This window comes from Macaca mulatta, chromosome 11, assembly GCF_049350105.2.
Source record: "Macaca mulatta isolate MMU2019108-1 chromosome 11, T2T-MMU8v2.0, whole genome shotgun sequence".
Classification (NCBI taxonomy): domain Eukaryota; kingdom Metazoa; phylum Chordata; class Mammalia; order Primates; family Cercopithecidae; genus Macaca; species Macaca mulatta.
In genome coordinates this window covers 7,490,368-7,507,663 of record NC_133416.1, presented here as the reverse complement: position 1 = coordinate 7,507,663, position 17,296 = coordinate 7,490,368, and the positions used below count along the sequence as shown (strand labels likewise).

The following is a 17,296-nucleotide window of genomic DNA, read 5'->3' as shown; positions in this document are numbered from 1 at the left end:
AGTTCGAGACCAGCCTGGCTAACATGGTGAAACCTCGTCTCCACTAAAAATACAAAAAATTAGCCGGGCATGGTGGCGGGCACCTGTAATCCTAACTACTCGGGAGACTGCGGCAGGAGAATCGCTTGAACCTGGGAGGCTGAGGTTGCAGTGAGCCGAAATCACGCTACTGCACTCCAGTTTGAGCGACAGTGAGACTCGGTCTCAGAAAAAAAGTAGCGTAGGGGAGATGGGCTTGCCACCAGAACCCATGGGGTACTGGAGGGCCTGGGCTTTACGCCACCCCAGCTGAATTCCAGGCGGTGGGCCCCTCATCCCTGGGCTCGGCTTCAGATCCGGAAAGGTCCAGGGTCCGGCCTCCAATTGGAGCCTGTCATTGGCTTCCCCCTCGGCCCGCCCCCTGACCTCTGCCCTGCCGCCGAGCCTCCTGATTGGTCGACCCTGTCCCGCCGGCGCCGCATTGGCTCTTCTCGCTCGCCCTCCATCCCTGCTCTTGCACTGGTTTGCATCTCCCAGCAGAAGGCGCAGCCATGAATCCGTTATTCGGCCCCAACCTCTTCCTCCTACAGCAGGAGCAGCAGGGCCTGGCCGGGCCGCTGGGGGACTCACTGGGAGGCGACCACTTCGCCGGGGGAGGAGACTTACCCCCGGCGCCTCTCTCGCCGGCCGGCCCTGCTGCCTACTCGCCCCCCGGGCCGGGCCCGGCCCCGCCTGCCGCCATGGCCCTCCGCAATGACCTGGGCTCCAACATCAACGTGCTCAAGACCCTGAACCTCCGGTTCCGCTGCTTCCTGGCCAAGGTGCATGAGCTGGAGCGCCGGAACCGGCTGTTGGAGAAGCAGCTGCAGCAAGCGCTGGAGGAGGGTAAGCAGGGCCGGCGGGGCCTGGGTCGTCGCGACCAGGCCGTGCAGACCGGCTTCGTCAGCCCCATCCGGCCCCTGGGGCTGCCGCTGGGCGCCCGGCCGGCCGCTGTCTGCAGCCCGTCGGCGCGGGTGCTGGGCTCGCCCGCGCGCTCTCCGGCCGGCCCCCTCGCGCCCTCCGCGGCCAGCCTCTCGTCGTCTTCCACCTCCACCTCCACCGCCTACTCCTCGTCTGCCCGCTTCATGCCCGGCACCATCTGGTCGTTCTCGCACGCCCGCCGGCTCGGGCCGGGACTGGAGCCCACTCTGGTGCAAGGGCCTGGCTTGTCGTGGGTGCACCCGGATGGGGTGGGCGTCCAAATCGACACCATCACGCCCGAGATCCGCGCGCTCTACAACGTGCTGGCCAAAGTGAAGCGGGAGCGGGACGAGTACAAGCGGAGGTAGGGATTGGGAAGAGGGGACAGGGCTCTCTGTGTCATGCCCCTCACAACGGGCCGGGAGTCGGTGTGGGTTCCGAAGAATCAGGGGTGAAAAGAATGAGAGGAAAGTTTGTGCTGTATAATGAGGAGCTTGGAAGGAATTGGACGCAGGGAGACTAGAATCTGCAGAGAATGCAGAAGCCCCACTCGTGACAGGAAGAAGGACGCTGGGAGCGGAACACTGGGGAATTCCTACTTTTCCGGCTTGTCTCTGCATCCAGGCTTAACTGCGGGCTTTGTGGGTGTGAAAGGGACTGGGTCTGAGCCCTACCGGTCTCAGCCCTGGGGCAGTTTAGGGATATAAACTTGAAAAGTAGGAGGCAAGGATATAGCGTCAATTTGGGAGAGTAAATTGAGTGAAATTGGAAGGGGGTGGTAAGGAAGGGGCTGTACCTTGCAACGGGTGATTCTTTCACAGCCCAAGGTTTCTCAAAGAATACTGATGGAAACCAGGTACCTGCTGTGGTTTCATAGGAAAAGCTCCGGGACCTCATTGCTTGAGTAGGTCAACAAAGTGGGAAAAGAAAGAGTGAAGGGAATTCCCTAGGGTGAGGGTGGAGAGCAGGGCTGATGGGGGAATCTCTTGGCAGTATAAAACGCCAGCGGTGGAGGGAGAGTGGAGAGCCAGCAGGGGACTGAGCGGGGAGAAGCTGGGATATGGACACTCCCTAGGACTGCGAGACCGCGGGGCGGGCCCAGTGCATTCTGTGGATGAAGATTTGGCTGTCTGAGAGGAGCCCGGTCCCAAGGGGCAAGGGGAAGGGATGTGATGCCAGGAGTGCTGGCTGTATACCAAGTGGATTCCTTAGATGGCTGATAACCAAGTCGATAGGACAGGAGAACAGAGGTAGCGTCTTGCAGACTCCAACCCATGCCTTGAGGAGGAAGGCGGTGACAGTCAGAGAAGACTTTGGTTTGGCGGTCTCCCCTCTCATCTCAGCTATTATGACCCCTTGTGGGCGGGCCTGGGAACTACCTATGCAGCCCAGTGTAGCCGAGATTCAGCGCTGGGTGAGGATTGGCCGAATGTTCTAGGAAATGACCACTGGGTGTGGGGGCGACCTTCAGGGATCTCCACCCTGCTGGAGTTTACCAGATCAGAGATCAGCAGGCTTTCTGAGCTTGAGTCCTGTCCTTGTGCTGGCTTCCTTAGTTGTGGTCCATGTTACATGTCCTTGGGAGTTTCAGTTGTCCTGAAGTCATTCTGGCACCCGAACCAGCCTGCTCTGCCCGTGCAGGAGCGAGCTAACACACTCAGCAGTGGAACAGGCACAGTTCTGGAATACATCCATAACCACAGGAACAATTGCTGTTCTCAGGAGCTTTTTCTTTTCTTTTTTTTTTTTTTTAAACTGAAGGAGCGTTTGTCCTTGGTCCAGCTGTCCAGGGCAGGAAAGAGTTATTCCTTGGGGACTGATTAGCTCATAGCTCTGCAGCACACTGCTGTGTAGAAGGCCGTAGCTAGACTTGGATGGTACGTGATACTGGCAGTGACTCTTCTTCCACCCCAGATCCCTTGCCCTCATTCTGGTCTCTTTATAGCAACACTGTAACTCCTGTTTTCTGCCTGGAAGGCCTGGGATGGCTTGAGCACTAAACTGGGAGGTAGCTGAAGGCCTCCTGGGTTCTATTTTCAGCTCCCCTGCCTTGCGTGTGACCTTTTTTTGAGCCCCCATTTTTCCAACCTAGGATTGGTCCCTGCTTTCTCTCTTCAACCCAGGGATAGAGTTTTTTCTAAGAGTGGTGTTTGGTTCATGCAGAATGCATGGAAATCGCTCTCAGATTCTGCCCATGTTAAGGGAACCTTGTAAGTGAGACCAGATGGAAATGGAGGTGAAAATGAACCTGTTTGTGTGAAATCTGGCTAAAGAACAATAGAATTGTAGTGGACTTCCAGGTGATTCATTTTTAGATTTTTTACCCTGTAAGATTTCCTTAAGCTTAACCTTTAGCTAACCGCCTTCCTTAAGTTTCTTCCAGGTTTTGTTGAGCTCACTGTCAGATAGCCCCTCCTGCCCTCCCTCACACATCTTGTCCAGAGTTAGCATGCCCTTGACAGGTTTACTGTCTTCCTCGAGGGACTCATGGGCTCCAGGGGCATGAGGGCACCACAGTTCATGCCTTCACATCGTAGATGAAGAAACCAAGACCCAGAAAAGATAAGGGGCTTAGCTAAGAAAACATATAACCTGATGCAACTATGGCCCTTAGTGGCCTGACTGTGTGCATGAGAATGCCAGGGGGGAGGGGAGAAGCACCTGTGGGACACACAGGGAAGGGGGCTGGGAGCCAGGAAGGCTGGGAGCTGGGCTGTGTGGGGAGCCCGGCTGTGTGGGGAGCTGGCAGGGTGGTGGCTGGGCTGGCTGCCTCCTCCTGCTCTGCCCGGCAGGGAGGGGCAGCCGAGGTGATGTAGAGGAGTTATTATTAGGAATACTGCAGTGCGGCTGTGAGTGAGGAGAATGGGACCCAGAGGCTGACATAGGAAGGAAGATGGAGGGAAGGGGAAGAAAGGGCTTAAGCCAAGGCTTCAGAAGCTGCCCACTTAGATTTTCGTTTTTCTTGCTGTCTTCTTGGCCCCTTCCTAACCACCTTTCTTGTGTTGAAGTTTCTCTCTTGGTGCAGTTCCTCTCCTTTCTCAGGCTGGCAGAAGGGATGAGCTCACAGGAACAGGGTCTGAGATGTGCTGCTACACCAGCTAGACTGCGGGGCCCTGGAACGCCAGGCAGGTCCTAAGCAGCACATTGCCCTGGCTTCCATCTCTGTGATGGAATGGAATATGCGCCGCCTGCCATGGCTGATGAGACATGACAAAGCTGGCTCTGGGAAGCATGCCCTACCTAGGACCCTGCCCTGTGGCCCAGAGTGTCGTCCAGCCCACCTGCAGCCTTCATCTCTGAACTCTGGGCCCTGCAAGAGGCTGCTTCTAGTTCTCATCCGCCGTACTCACCGGGCCCCTTTACATACTCTGCTTTCTCTTTCCCTCTGGGTTGGAGCGCTAGTAACCCCAGGCTCGTGTTTCCACTGCTGTCATGCTGCTGTAGGACTTCTGGCCTCTGAGCCAGCCTGGCCGCCTCTCTGTGACTCACTTAGAGGAGGCTCTGGGTGGGCAGTTTCTGGAGCTTGTGGGGAAGGACTTTGAGTGTCTCCTACCAGGCTCTTGACCCACTCTGTTGATACAGTATGTGTCCTGCAGATGCTTTTACAGGGTTAAATGATACCACAAGAGGCAGGGCAGCGGGCTCGACGAGCTCTGTTCTGGTGCGGGCAGGAGGCGGGAGCCTGGATCTGTGCGACTGAAGGTGGGAGACTGGGCCGGGTGGACCTGGTGGTCTGGTGTGGGCAGGCGGTGGGCGATGAGGCCAGCCAGACAGCTGGCTGAGCTGGGGCCTGAGCGGGGATGGGCGCCGCAGAGGACTGGAGCCTCAGCAGTTGCCCAAACAGAGCTCCTGGTGTGTGGCCCGGAGGTTCCGGGAAGGCAGCTGGCGAGCTGGACGCCCGTCAGGAAGCACAGAGCCACGTGACAGCTGCAGTTGGTCACCAGCTGGCTGGCCAGGCATTCCCGTGCCCTGCTTCTCCCCATCCAGGGAACCAGAACTGGGGTCTGAGGCCTGAGCCAGAGAGGTGGGGACAGGGAGCCATGGGGGCAGGGAAGGACTCTACCTAAGCTCTCTCTGCCCTTCCCATGTCTGTCAGGTGGGAAGAGGAGTACACGGTGCGGATCCAGCTGCAAGACCGTGTAAATGAGCTCCAGGAGGTGAGGGTGGCACCCCACTTGCTGCTGGTGCTTTACTGGGTGCCCCTGTCTGCCCATGACCCTGCTGCCATCTCCTGTCCCTCCTTGTCATCTTTATCTTCCTTCCACCTCGGCAGTGCCACTAACATCAGGGTTTCTCCCAACTGCAGGAAGCCCAGGAGGCTGATGCCTGCCAGGAGGAGCTGGCACTGAAGGTGGAACAGTTGAAGGCTGAGCTGGTGGTCTTCAAGGGGCTCATGAGTAACGTGAGTGCAGCCCCAGGCTTCCCCGAGGGTCGAAGTGAGGCTTCTGAGGCCAGAGGAGCGGGCCCTTCCAGTGTTGGCCTGTTGGTGTCCCATCCACGGCTCCTCCCCTTCTTTTTGCTCTCCTTCCCTTTTCCCCCAGCCACCCCTAACTCCAGAGAAAGAGAAGGAACAAAAGTCTTGGTGTTGCGTCACAGAGGTGGCGAGATTCTGAGGGCCTAGGGTTACAGAGCAGTTAGTGAGCGGCTTCTGGGGTGGAGGCTCTGCAGCTGGCACCGGGGCCCTGGGCCGATTCCTCAGCCTCTGAGGCGTCATCTTTGGCGTGGGGAAATAAAGGCGTGCACTCTGCAGGAGTATCGTGGAGGTGATCATGTACTCAGGACGGTGCCCAGCACGCAGTGTTAGCTGGAAGAGTGTGAGCTGTTGCGATTAGTATAGTCCTTTCTCCACTCTTACAATTCCCAGGAGTCTCTTTCTCTCTGGGGATGTAAGTTCCAGGAGGATGAGGACCGCTAATGGTTCCAGTGAGCCCCTGTATGTCCCGGGCACTGGCCATGCTCTTCAGGGCTTCCGTTTGGTCAGGGAGCAGCGGCCCGAGTTGCCCGTTGCCCAGCACATGCACACAGTGCTGTGGGGGGGCCCCCGCTCCCCAGGAAGAGGGGTGCACTCAGCTCAGGGAGACTCCACAGAAGAGGCACCAGTGCAATGTGGTGGGAAGGATGAGGACCTTGCCAGGCCTCATTCGTCCTTGTCTGGAGAACTGGCCGCCTCCTCACTGTTCCCTGGGCTCCCTGGACAGAACCTGTCGGAGCTGGACACCAAGATCCAGGAGAAAGCCATGAAGGTGGATATGGACATCTGCCGCCGCATTGACATCACTGCCAAGCTCTGCGATGTGGCTCAGCAGCGCAACTGCGAGGACATGATCCAGATGTTCCAGGTGAGGACGGAGCTGCCCTCTGCTCTCAGGGGTGGGTGGGGCAGGGAGATGCTTCCTTGGCGGCTGGCCTGGAACGCAGGCCCTGCCTCCTGCTTGGGGAGCCTTACCTGGCACCTGGGGCCCTCACGGGGCTAGGCTGGGGGGTAAGGAGCAGCGTCAGGAGGGGATTGTGGAAGCGGTCTCTAACGCCGTCTCCCCCTCCCCTCTCTCTCCTCTGTCTGCTTCCTCTCCTCTCTTCCTCTTATCTTCTCTCTTGCCTTCTCCACAGAAGAAGCTGGTTAGTTTGATCTCATGCAAGCTTATTAATGTCCCAGTCCCAGTTCTAAGCTGCCTAGGCCTCCTGGCCCTCAGTTTGGGCCCGCTGGGCTCTTGAGCACTGATTTTTTTTCTGCCCTTTCTCTTTTCCTTGCTCTTCCCCTTTTTCTCTCTATCTCTTGTTCTCTTGACTGCATTTCTTTCTCTCCCTTCTCCCCTGGCTTTCCAGATCTGGATGTGATTCAGGTTCTCCTTTGTACACATTGCACCCTCATCCTCCTTGCAACCTAAAGCTTTTTTTTTAGTTGAGTCATTTAATCAGAAAGACTTTTTGTAGAAAATAAATTTCCTCTTGAGCCATCATGCACATCTGACTGCGGCCCCAGCGAGCCCTTCCTCCCTTGTCTGACTCTCTCTTTCTCGATTTCTTCTTGTTCTGCCTTCTCAGTCTGCAGCCCTGGCCTCTGCTGTGTGTCTGTGTGCCTGGCCCTTGGTGACTGTCCGTGTTTCTGTTCCTGTCATTGTAACTGTGACTTTTCTCTCTGTCTGCCCCACCCTTCCTGCTGGTTCACGCTTCTCCCCCATTCCCGCCCTCTCTGCCCGGCCTCCCGCTCCCGCCCTTTCTCCTCATGCACCCGGCCTCGTCTCTGTAGTCTCTGCACTTGTCTCCCATTAAGGTCCCATCCATGGGGGGGCGGAAGCGGGAGCGCAAGGCTGCCGTCGAGGAGGACACCTCCCTGTCGGAGAGTGAGGGGCCCCGCCAGCCCGATGGGGATGAGGAGGAGAGCACAGCCCTCAGCATCAACGAGGAGATGCAGCGCATGCTCAACCAGCTGTGAGTCCGCAGGCCGTGCTCCCGTAGCACCGATGCCACAGCAGCCCAGGAGGCCGGAGCTCCCCAGTCCCCTGCCAGGACGAGGCCCCGCCCGCCCTGACACCCGGGTTCCCTGTCTCTAGGAGGGAGTATGATTTTGAGGACGACTGTGACAGCCTGACTTGGGAGGAGACTGAGGAGACCCTGCTGCTTTGGGAGGATTTCTCAGGCTATGCCATGGCAGCTGCAGAGGCCCAGGGAGAGGTAACCTCTGCTCCCGGCCTCAGGGCCCTCTGGCTCTGCCTCTCCAGCCTGACGCCCACCCCCCCGCTCCTCTCCTCGCTCTGTCCCCCCATGTGGCTGTCATCCTCTACCTGCGTCTCCCCTCTTCCTTTATCCTTTTGCTTTTCTTTCTCCAGTTTCTTTAACCGGACTTCCTCTCTCTCTCTCTCTCTCTGACTTGGCCCTTGGAATGCGCCCTATCCCATCCCTCCCTGGCTGGCCTCCCCTGCTTCCCTTTCTACTCCAGCAGCAGGAAGATAGCCTGGAGAAGGTGATTAAAGATACGGAGTCCCTGTTCAAAACCCGGGAGAAGGAGTATCAGGAGACCATTGACCAGATAGAGGTAAGGGCAGGAGCGGAAGCCAGGGGCACAGTGTCCCAGAGGGTTTTGAGTGGGGCTGCAGGTGCAGTGGCCTCATCCCTCCTGCAGGACCCTAGAGACCAAGGTCTTGGGAGGAGGAGTGATCTCTCAGCTATAGTCCTTCTGGTGGGCTCTGAAGACCTCAGGCTCTAGAAGCAGAGAGATGTTGGTTCAAATCTCAGCTCTGTTACTTACAACCACTCTGAACGTGTAACAAGTTACTTGTTCCCTCTGAGCCCCTTCCTTCCTCCCTTCCTCCCTCCCTCCCTCCCTCCCTCCCTCTCTTCCTTCCTCCCTTCCTCCCTTCCCCCGTTTTTCTCTCTCTCTCTCTCTTCCCCTCTCTCCCTCTCTCCCTCCCTCCCTCCCTCTCTTGTCTTTCTGTCCTTTCTTTTTTGAGACAAGGTCTCACTCTGTTTCACTCTGTTGCCTAGGCTGGAGTGATCCTCCCACCCCAGCCTTCTGGGTAGCTGGGACCACAGGTGTGCGCCACCACACCCAGCTAATTTTTATTTTTTATTTTTTGTAGAGATGGGGTCTCCCTGTGTTTCCCAGGCAGGTCTTAAACTCTTGGGCTCAAGTGATCCTCCTGCCTCGGCCTCCCAAAGTGCTAGAATTAAAGGCACGAGCCATGTGTCCTGTCCTGTACCTGTTTCTTTTTCTTTCTTTCTTTCTTTCTTTATTTTTTTTTGAGACAGGGTCTTGCTCTGTCACTCCAGGCTCACTGCAGCCTTGATCTTCTGGATCCAAGCAATCCTTCTACCTCAGCCTCCCAAGTAGCTGGGACCACAGGCGTGTGCTACCACGCCCGGCTAATTTTTTGATTTTTTACAGAGACAGGGTCTCACTATGCTTTCCAGGCTGGCCTCAAACTTCTGGGTCCAAGCAGTCCTCCTAACTCGGCCTCCCAAAGTGTTGGGATTACAGGCATGAGCCACTGCGCCTGGCCTTTTTATTTGTAAAATGAGGAATTTAATAGTACCTCATCTATAGGGTTGTTTAGAAGAGCGGATGAAATAATGCACATATGGAGCTTAGGGCAGTGTCTGGCTCATAGCGAGTGTAGCATAGTGGGGACCATTTTATTATTATTAACACTATCAGTGCCATAGCACTGAGACGGACCGGGACTTTCCTGTTTCTTCCACTCAGCCGTTGAGATAACAGAAGTCTCCATGCTTTTTCCCAAGCCTTGAAGTACCTTCTAGAGGTACCTAGAGGCAAGTGGAGCTGGTGCTTTAACTCAAACTCTAGGCTTTAGGACCTGCAAGAAGGATTTGTGGAGGCCGGGCACGGTGGCTCACGCCTGTAATCGCAGCACTTTGGGAGGCCAAGGTGGGCGGATCACGAGGTCAGGAGATCGAGACCATCCTGGCTAACACGGTGAAATCCTGTCTCTACGAAAAATACAAAAAAAATTAGCCGGGCGTGGTGGCGGACACCTGTAGCCCCAGCTACTCACTACTCGGGAGGCTGAGGCAGGAGAATGACATGAACCCGGGAGGCAGAGTTTGCAGTGAGCCGAGATTGTGCCACTGCTCTCCAGCTGGGTGACAGAGCAAGACTCTGTCTCAAAAAAAAGAAAAAAAAAAAAGGAAGGATTTGTGGAACCACAGAATGGAGGTTGCTGTGGGAGGAGGGATGGACGGGACCCCTGTGAGCTCTCCTGGCCTGGTGAGATGGTCCTTTCCCGACGCTCTGACTTGAGGAGAGGCATGGAGCCTTCTCTGACTCTCAGCCTCTCTTCAAGCCCATGTGGGAGATTCATACAGTAGTGCCCTCTTACCTGCAGGGCATGTGTTCCAGGACCCACAGTGGATGCCTGAAACCAAAGATAGCACTGACCCCCGATAGCTTGGGTCCAGGTGCTGTCAACCGGAACGTGTTTCTGTTCATGTCTTCCACCCACACATTCAATGCTTTTTCTCTCTTAACTAAGACTTAGCATGCGGTGTGGCAGTACCTTTTGCAGTTCGAGGTGTGACAGCAAAACTGGCACAAACTTCTTTTTCCTTCTTTACAATTTCACGGATAGAAGATTCTTACTATAGACCTTAGTAACCTCAGTATCGGATTCTTTTTCTTATTAAGTTGAAAACTTTTACCTTTTCACTTAAAGGGAGCACATTTTGGCTTCTCTTTGGCATATCCAAATTGCCAGCATCACTACTCTTGTGCTTTGGGGCCATTATGAAGTAAAAGTAAGGGTTCCTTGAACACAGGCCCTGCGATACCATGACAGTCAATCTGATCACTGAGATGGCTACCAAGTAACTAATGGGCAGGCAGTGCAGACAGTGTGGATCCTTGGGACAGAGGGAGGGTTCATGTCCCGGTCTGGATAGAGTGAGATTTTTTTTTTCCCCCAAGATGGAGTCTCGCTCTGTGTCGCCCAGGCTGGAGTGCAGTGGCGCGATCTCGGCTCACTGCAAGCTCCACCTCCCGAGTTCACCCCATTCTCCTGCCTCAGCCTTCCGAGTAGCTGGGTCTACAGGCGCCCGTCACCACGCCCGGCTAATTTTTTTTGTGTTTTTCGTAGAGATGGGGTTTCACAGTGTTAGCCAGAATGGTCTGGATCTCCTGACCTCATGATCCGCCCACCTTGGCCTCCCAAAGTGCTGGGATTACAGGCTTGAGCCACCACGCCCGGCCAATTGTGTGAGATTTTATCAGGTCACTCAGAACAGTGTGCAATTTAAAACTTAGGAATTGTTTATTTCTGGAATCTTTTTTTTTTTTGAGATGGAGTCTCGCTCTGTCGCCCAGGCTGGAGTGCAGTGGCACTATCTTGGCTCACTGCAAGCTCTGCCTCCCGGGTTCATGCCATTCTCCTGCCTCAACCTCCCGAGTAGCTGGGACTACAGGTGCCCACCGCCATGCCTGGCTAATTTTTTGTATGTTTTAGTAGAGACGGGGTTTCACCATGTTAACCAGGATGGTCTTGATCTCCTGACCTCGTGATCTACCCGCCTCGTCCTCCCAAAGTGCTGGGATTATAGGCGTGAGCCACTGCACCTGGCCTGGAATCTTTCATTTAATATTTTCAGATCAAGGTTCACCTTGGGTACCTGAAGCCGTGGAAAGTGAAACCAGTGGATAAGGAGGGAGTGACTTTATTTTTATTGCTCTCACATTGGATGTGTTTGAGAAAGAAGTCGAGAAATTATTTTCCTATATACTCATTCTCCCAACACACATCAAACTGTCCTGCTTCTTCATCAAACCCGGTTTTCTTGGGCAGGTAAATGAGATTTCGTGGATTTGTGCTGCTAGCTAAAGACATGGCAAGGGAAACCAGTCGTCCCCACCCTTCTGTCTACCCTGGCTCGCTGTTTCCTCCCTGCTGCTTACCTGATTCTTGCCTCCCTCTTTTGGATGGTGGGTTTAAGGTCTGTATTTTCACTGCATCTTCAACGAAGTAGAGGCCTTTGTGCAGCCATCTTTGTGAAGAAGAGATCTCGGGCTGCCATCTCTCGCTAGTCTTCCCTGGACCTCAAGTGCCCAGTGTAAAACATGATCTGAAAGAACAAAAATGATATATTAAATGGAATAATGCCTTTTAAGCTATTTTTGGCTGGGTGCGGTGGCTCTTGCCTGTAATCCCAGCACTTTGGGAGGCCAACGCAGGCAGATCACTTGAGGTCAGGAGTTCGAGACCAGCCTGGCCACCAACATGTGAAACCCCGTCTCTACTAAAAATGCAAAAATCAGCCAGGCATTGTGGTGGGCATCTGTAATCCCAGCTACTTGGGAGGCTGAGGCAGAAGAATTGCTGGAATCTGGGAGGTGGAGGCTGCAGTGAACTGAGATTGTGCCACTGTGCTACAGGCTATGCAACAGAGCGAGACTCCGTCTCCAAAAAAAAAAAAAAAAAAAAAAGGTATTTTCAAATCATGACTCCTCCTCTCTCCCAGTACAATGACTTTAGGCAGCAGTCCCCAACCTTTCTGGTACCAGGGACTGGTTTTGTGGAAGACAGTTTTTCCACTCACCCGGGGGGAATGGTTTTGGGATGATTCAAGCACATTACATTTATTGTGTACTTTGTTACTGTTTTTAAAAATTATTTTATTTTATTTTTTTTGAGACAGAGTTTCGCTCTTGTTGCCCAAGCTGGAGTGCAATGGCACAATCTTGGCTCACTGCAACCTCTGCCTTGCGGGCTCAAGTGATTCTCCTGCCTCAGCCTCCCAAGTAGCTGGGATTACAGGCATGTGCCACCATGCCTGGCTAATTTTGTATTTTTAGTAGAGACGGGGTTTCTCCATGTTGGTCAGGCTGGTCTTGAACTCCCTACCTCAGGTGATCCACCTGCCTCAGCCTCCCAAAGTGCTGGGATTATAGGCGTGAGCCACCATGCCCAGCCTGTGCACTTTATTTCTATTTTTATTACATTTAATATATAATGAAATAATTATATAACTCACCATAATGTAGAATCAGTGGGAGCCCTGAGCTTGTTTTCTTGCACCTAGACAGTCCCATCGGGGGCTGATGGGAGACAGTGACAGATCATCAGGCATTAGAATCTCATAAGGAGCACGTAACCTAGATCCCTCGCATGCGCAGTTCACAGTAGGGTTCACGCTGCTGTGAGAATCTAATGCCGCCGTGGATCTGACAGGAGGTGGAGCTCGGGCCGTATGCCAGTGATGGGGAGCGGCTGCAAATACAGATGAACCTTCACTCACTTGCCCACTGCTCACCTCCTGCTGTTTGGCCTGGTTCCTAACAGGCCACAGACAGGTACTGGTCCGTGGCCTCGGGTTTGGGGACTTCTGCATTAGGGGAACTGTTAGGAGGACTTGCTGACCTCAGGAGTACCCAAGGTGCCTTTATCTTTGTGACCTTTGATCTCTCAGGGTCACTAAGATGGAGCAAGGACCAGTTCCTCTGGCAAAGCCAAGGCCCGGAGTGGTGGGCGGGAGGCAGTTCTTCCCCACTGCTCCTCACCTCTCTCCATCTCCTCCCCTCTCACCCCCAAGTCTGGTCACACAGCGAGCCTGCAGTTTTCAAGGTAGCTTGTCAAGGACATCTCCTGACTTGCACGTTCACCTCCTGACCTTGTTCCTGCTGTAAATTTGTGAATTAAGTGGGGACATAGACATATGCAGAGACTACTGGTGGCAGTACTAGCCTTGTATATCAGTAGAATATATTTGGTTCATTTCCTTCTTCCCAGTCTCCCTGAGTGATGGTTCCAGAACCCAGCCCCCTGCACTCCAGCTTTTCCAAGGTGGAGAAATTGGCGTGTAGGCAGCTGATCTGAACAAGGACTGGTGGCTCTGTATTTTCTCCCTGGGTTGAACAGTCACCGGTGTCCTGTTCCTCCCACTACTGTGGGGCTCCAGCTGTGGAGCCAAGGCTACCACTGAAGCTGTCCCCAGTGGGGCTTCTCACCCAGCCAGCCACCATCTCACCCCGATGTCACTGTCCTGATTATCTCTGTTGTCTGGCCCTGGAACCTGTTTCCATCTTTCTCTAAGTTCCCACCCTCTCTGTCCAATCCAGATTATCACAGCTGGTATCTTCCCCATTCTCTTCACTCAGGCAGTCACGAACGTCATCTCCAGGCAGTTTCATTTTGCCTCCCCTTGTGGCCCCTGCCCTTTGTACCCAAAACAAAGAGAGGCAGTCGGCTGTCCCTGGCACAGAGTTTGTGCTGCCTGGGCCGTGCCTCTCTGCCTGCCTCAGAGTCTGGGCTGAAGAATGGGCCCTGGGAGGGAGACTGGATTTCTTTGATTCTGAGCCCCATGTTTTCCACGTGTGACATTTCTGAAGTCAGGACATGTCTCAGAATCAATGGCACCTCCAATATGGGAGTCTTCCTTGTAGTGTCTCAGAATGGCTTTTAGGTGAGAAAATAAAGTGATAAGGAGAAAATGGTAAGAGGATTGGGCCCCTTTCAGCAGTGAGCCAGGCTTCTTGTATGCCGCGGTCTCGTGGGCACGTCACGGAGTGAGTTAATTCCCTTCGAGGTCTGGGTCTGCCAGGATGAGGAAGACCCGTTGCTAACCCTTACAAGAGCTCACAGTGCAGGGGATGAGGGATGAGCCAGGCCCGGTGGGAACCCGTGTGGCCCTGGGAGCTTGTGGATCTGCTCCATTCCGCCCACACCGACTTTCCTCACCACTCTTACCAGTCTTAAAAGAACACAGCCTGCCGCAGTACCTTTGCATTCCTCCATAGGCAAAGATTTCCAGGAAAACCAGAGGAAATGATAGCATATTGGGTGCCTTCTGCCTTGGTCTGATTTATTTTAAAATCTGAGCCTTCAGTAATGGCTGCCTGGGCCCCCAGCCCAGCCACTGCTCTTGGCCTGTTAGCCTCCTGGCACGGGGAACAGAGGCGCTGTGAACCCCACCTGCTAACCCTGATGGCCCTGCCTGCCCCACCACAGCTGGAGCTGGCCACAGCCAAGAACGACATGAACCGGCACCTGCATGAGTACATGGAGATGTGTAGCATGAAGCGCGGCCTGGACGTGCAGATGGAGACCTGCCGCCGGCTCATCACCCAGTCCGGAGACCGGTAGGCGCCTCCCCTGGGCATGGGGCCTTCTGGGGGGACGCAGTGGGGAGAAAGGTTGGAACACAGCCCCAAAGACCCTCAGGCAGTGACTGGGTCACATCTTGCTGTGGGGCTGCCCTTTGGGAGTCACCTGGTGTGGCTGTTCCAGACCCACAGCTCTCTCCCTTGGCAGTTGGAAGACGCTGTGTCCATTCATGGTGGGAGGACTGAAACCTCCCAAGGCCACCAGCTCTGGTGGTTCCCCTGGTTAGAGGCAGTTTAAAAACTGGCAAGGAACGGAAGGGTTGTGGGGGCAGATTTTTATCTAACGTCAGGGCCATGATTTATGCATTTGACCCTGTGTAAGTTACACCGCAACAAGAAAGTGAATTTTTAAAAATCACAAAAATACTGCAGATAGACATAAAGCCAACACCCTAGAGTCAGGGTGCTGAAGGCTCGGCAGCTTCTCTCCTCTCCTGTGACTTCAGCTAGTTCGTTTGTTCTTTTTTTTTTTTTTTTTTCTGGCTCACTACAACCTCTGCCTCCTGGGTTCAAGGGATTATCTTGCCTCATGCTCCCAAGTAGCTGGGATTACAGGCGCCTACCACCACACCTGGCTAATTTTTGCATATTTAGTAGAGATGGGGTTTCACCATGTTGGCCAGGCTCGCCTTGAACTCCTGACGTCGTGATCCACCCGCCTTGGCCTCCCAAAGTGCTGGAATTACAGGCGTGAGCCATCGTGCCTGACCTCAGCCTCAGTTCCCAAGACACAGGCGGGGCCCATTTCCCTGTCAGGGTGGGGTTGGAGAGAGTTCAGTCCCTGCCGCTCCCTCGCCATCCCGCGGCCCCGCCCTCGCTTCCGGTACTTCTCACCTGTTGCCAGAGGATGAGGCGGCAGGAAGAGGAGTGCCGTCTTCAGGATTCCGGCCTGCCCCAAGGTTGACGACTAGTGTTTTTTTCTAGAAAGTCTCCTGCTTTCGCTGCGGTCCCGCTTAGCGACCCGCCGCCGCCGCCAAGCGAGGCTGAGGACTCCGATCGCGATGTCTCATCTGATAGCTCCATGAGATAGAGACCTGCCTCTCCCTTGCACCGGAGGCCCTCGCAGCTGGGAACTCAGCAAGGCAGAGGGTGGGGCTGCACCGAGGGGAGCATCAGCTGCAGCAGTGCACCGGGCCTGGCCCCTGGGGACAGGCGCTCCTCCCTCGGGCTTCCTCCCTCGGGCTTGGCTTCTCCAGGGCTCTGCGGTGTCTGGAGCTAGGCTTGGCCCTACCATTCTGGGGCCGTTTCCACCACAGTTGGGGCTCTCCGGCCTTCACGCGTGGGTGTCTGCTACTTCTCCATCTTTAAAATGCTGCCAGAGCGATTGCGGCCCCTCACCTTGTCCACGTATCAGGAATGTGAATGTGGGAACTTTCCTCCATGCCTGTTGTCCGGAGCCAGCTCACTGTCTTCCGCACTGGTGCTGACTGGCCCAGGCACTGGCGTGGAAGAGAACGCCCCTGGAGGCTACACATGGCCTCTGCAGCACACGCAGTTGGAGAGGGCTTCTGTCCCTGTCAGCGGCGGAGGGCGTTGGGGCTGGCCGGGGCACCTTGTCCCTGCTTTGGTCCACATGCTCACGCTGTCCACCTGCTGGGTGGAGTGTATGTGGCTGTGGCCCTCCCTCGTGGATGTGCCGTGGTTTAAAGAGGCCTTAGTGCCCGGGATGGGCACAGTATTTTGAAGGGAGGTGGGAGCTCTTGCTCTCCTGGTCACTGCAGAATGACAGAGAAGGTGAAGCTCCGGGCATGTGTGCGCGGGTGTATGTGCGCTCAGGGTCTCTGTTTAAGTATTAGCTAAACATGTGCCTCCTCCGTGTCTGTCATACTCTGAGACCAACAGGCTACAGTGTCCCTGATTCTTGGAAAAGCCTGGAGAAACGGGGGAGATGCAATTCACAATGCCTTGGTATAGGAGGCTGTGTTGAGCTGACATTCAAATGGATTCTTTAATAATAATGAAACTGGCGAGTATTTAATGTGCACTTTGGTGTCACTGTCTCAAGCACTTCCTAATATTCACTAGTTTGAACTCTGAGGTAGGTACTTTTTTTTTTTTTTTTTTTGAGATGGAGCCTCATACTCTGTTGCCCAGGCTGGAGTGCAGTGGTGTGGTCTCAGCTCACTGCAGCCTCCACCTCCCGGGTTCAAGCGATTCTCCTGCTTCAGCACACCTGTAGCTGGGACTGTAGGTGTGCGCCATCACTCCTGGCTAATTTTTGTAGTTTTAGTAGAAATGGGGTTTCACCATGTTGGCCAGGCTGGTCTCAAACTCCTGACCTCAGGTGAGCCGCCCACCTTGACCTCCCAAAGTGCTGGGATTACAGGTGTGTGTGCTCTACTGAGGTAGGTACTTTTGTCTCCACTAGGTAAGTCCACGTGCAAAGTGAGGCCCCGGAGTAACTGCCCAAAGCAATTGAGCCTTTCAGTGGCAGAGCCAGGGGTCTGGACCTAGGTCTCAGCGACACGCCTTGCCCCTACCCAAGCTCCCTTAAGGGTGATGATGGAAAGTCACCCTGACCCATCTTTTCCTCAGAACCGTGCGAGGTGGGCGCTAACTTCACCGAGTTTTAAAGATTCTATAGCGCTGCCCATCTTTTTTTTTTTTTTTTTTTTGAGACGGAGTCTCGCTCTGTCGCCCAGGCTGGAGTGCAGTGGCCGGATCTCAGCTCACTGCAAGCTCCGCCTCCCGGGTTCGGGCCATTCTCCTGTCTCAGCCTCCTGAGTAGCTGGGACTACAGGCGCCCGCCACCTC

The 17,296-nt window shown here is 54.7% G+C and overlaps 1 protein-coding gene and 1 long non-coding RNA gene across 24 annotated transcripts; one reads left to right on the top strand and one right to left on the bottom strand.

Moving 5' to 3' along the window:
- Positions 1-495: 495 nt before the first annotated feature.
- IFFO1 (intermediate filament family orphan 1) lies at positions 496-16,515 on the top strand. Of its 23 annotated transcripts, none has more exons than XR_013400796.1 (11): positions 496-1,303; positions 5,036-5,096; positions 5,246-5,341; positions 6,138-6,278; positions 7,211-7,368; positions 7,491-7,611; positions 7,880-7,972; positions 11,035-11,228; positions 12,612-12,733; positions 14,388-14,518; positions 15,467-16,515. XR_013400796.1 is itself a non-coding variant. In XM_028829184.2 (10 exons), the coding sequence occupies exons 1-10, from the start codon at positions 531-533 to the stop codon at positions 15,570-15,572; spliced, it is 1,686 nt and encodes a 561-aa protein (XP_028685017.1). In that variant the 5' UTR covers positions 496-530; the 3' UTR covers positions 15,573-16,515. The 23 variants fall into 23 exon arrangements, 13 of the variants coding, with proteins under 13 accessions (XP_028685017.1, XP_015006384.1, XP_015006385.1 ...); XR_013400794.1 differs by having other exon boundaries at positions 7,877-7,972; XR_013400800.1 differs by lacking the exon at positions 11,035-11,228.
- LOC144332745 (uncharacterized) lies at positions 6,958-15,520 on the bottom strand. The gene is made up of 3 exons (XR_013400805.1): positions 15,377-15,520; positions 11,339-11,505; positions 6,958-8,139 (listed from the first exon to the last, which is right to left on the bottom strand). It is a non-coding gene; the product is annotated as an uncharacterized LOC144332745 (long non-coding RNA).
- Positions 16,516-17,296: the final 781 nt, after the last annotated feature.

Bases quoted from the DNA above. Each gene is read 5' to 3' on its own strand.
- IFFO1 (XM_077953418.1), top strand. From the start codon at position 531: ATGAATCCGTTATTCGGCCCCAACCTCTTCCTCCTACAGCAGGAGCAG. The intron at 1,304-5,035 runs GTAGGGATTGGG...CATGTCTGTCAG, and splicing joins CGGGACGAGTACAAGCGGAG to GTGGGAAGAGGAGTACACGG. The intron at 14,519-15,466 runs GTAGGCGCCTCC...GTTTTTTTCTAG, and splicing joins ATCACCCAGTCCGGAGACCG to AAAGTCTCCTGCTTTCGCTG.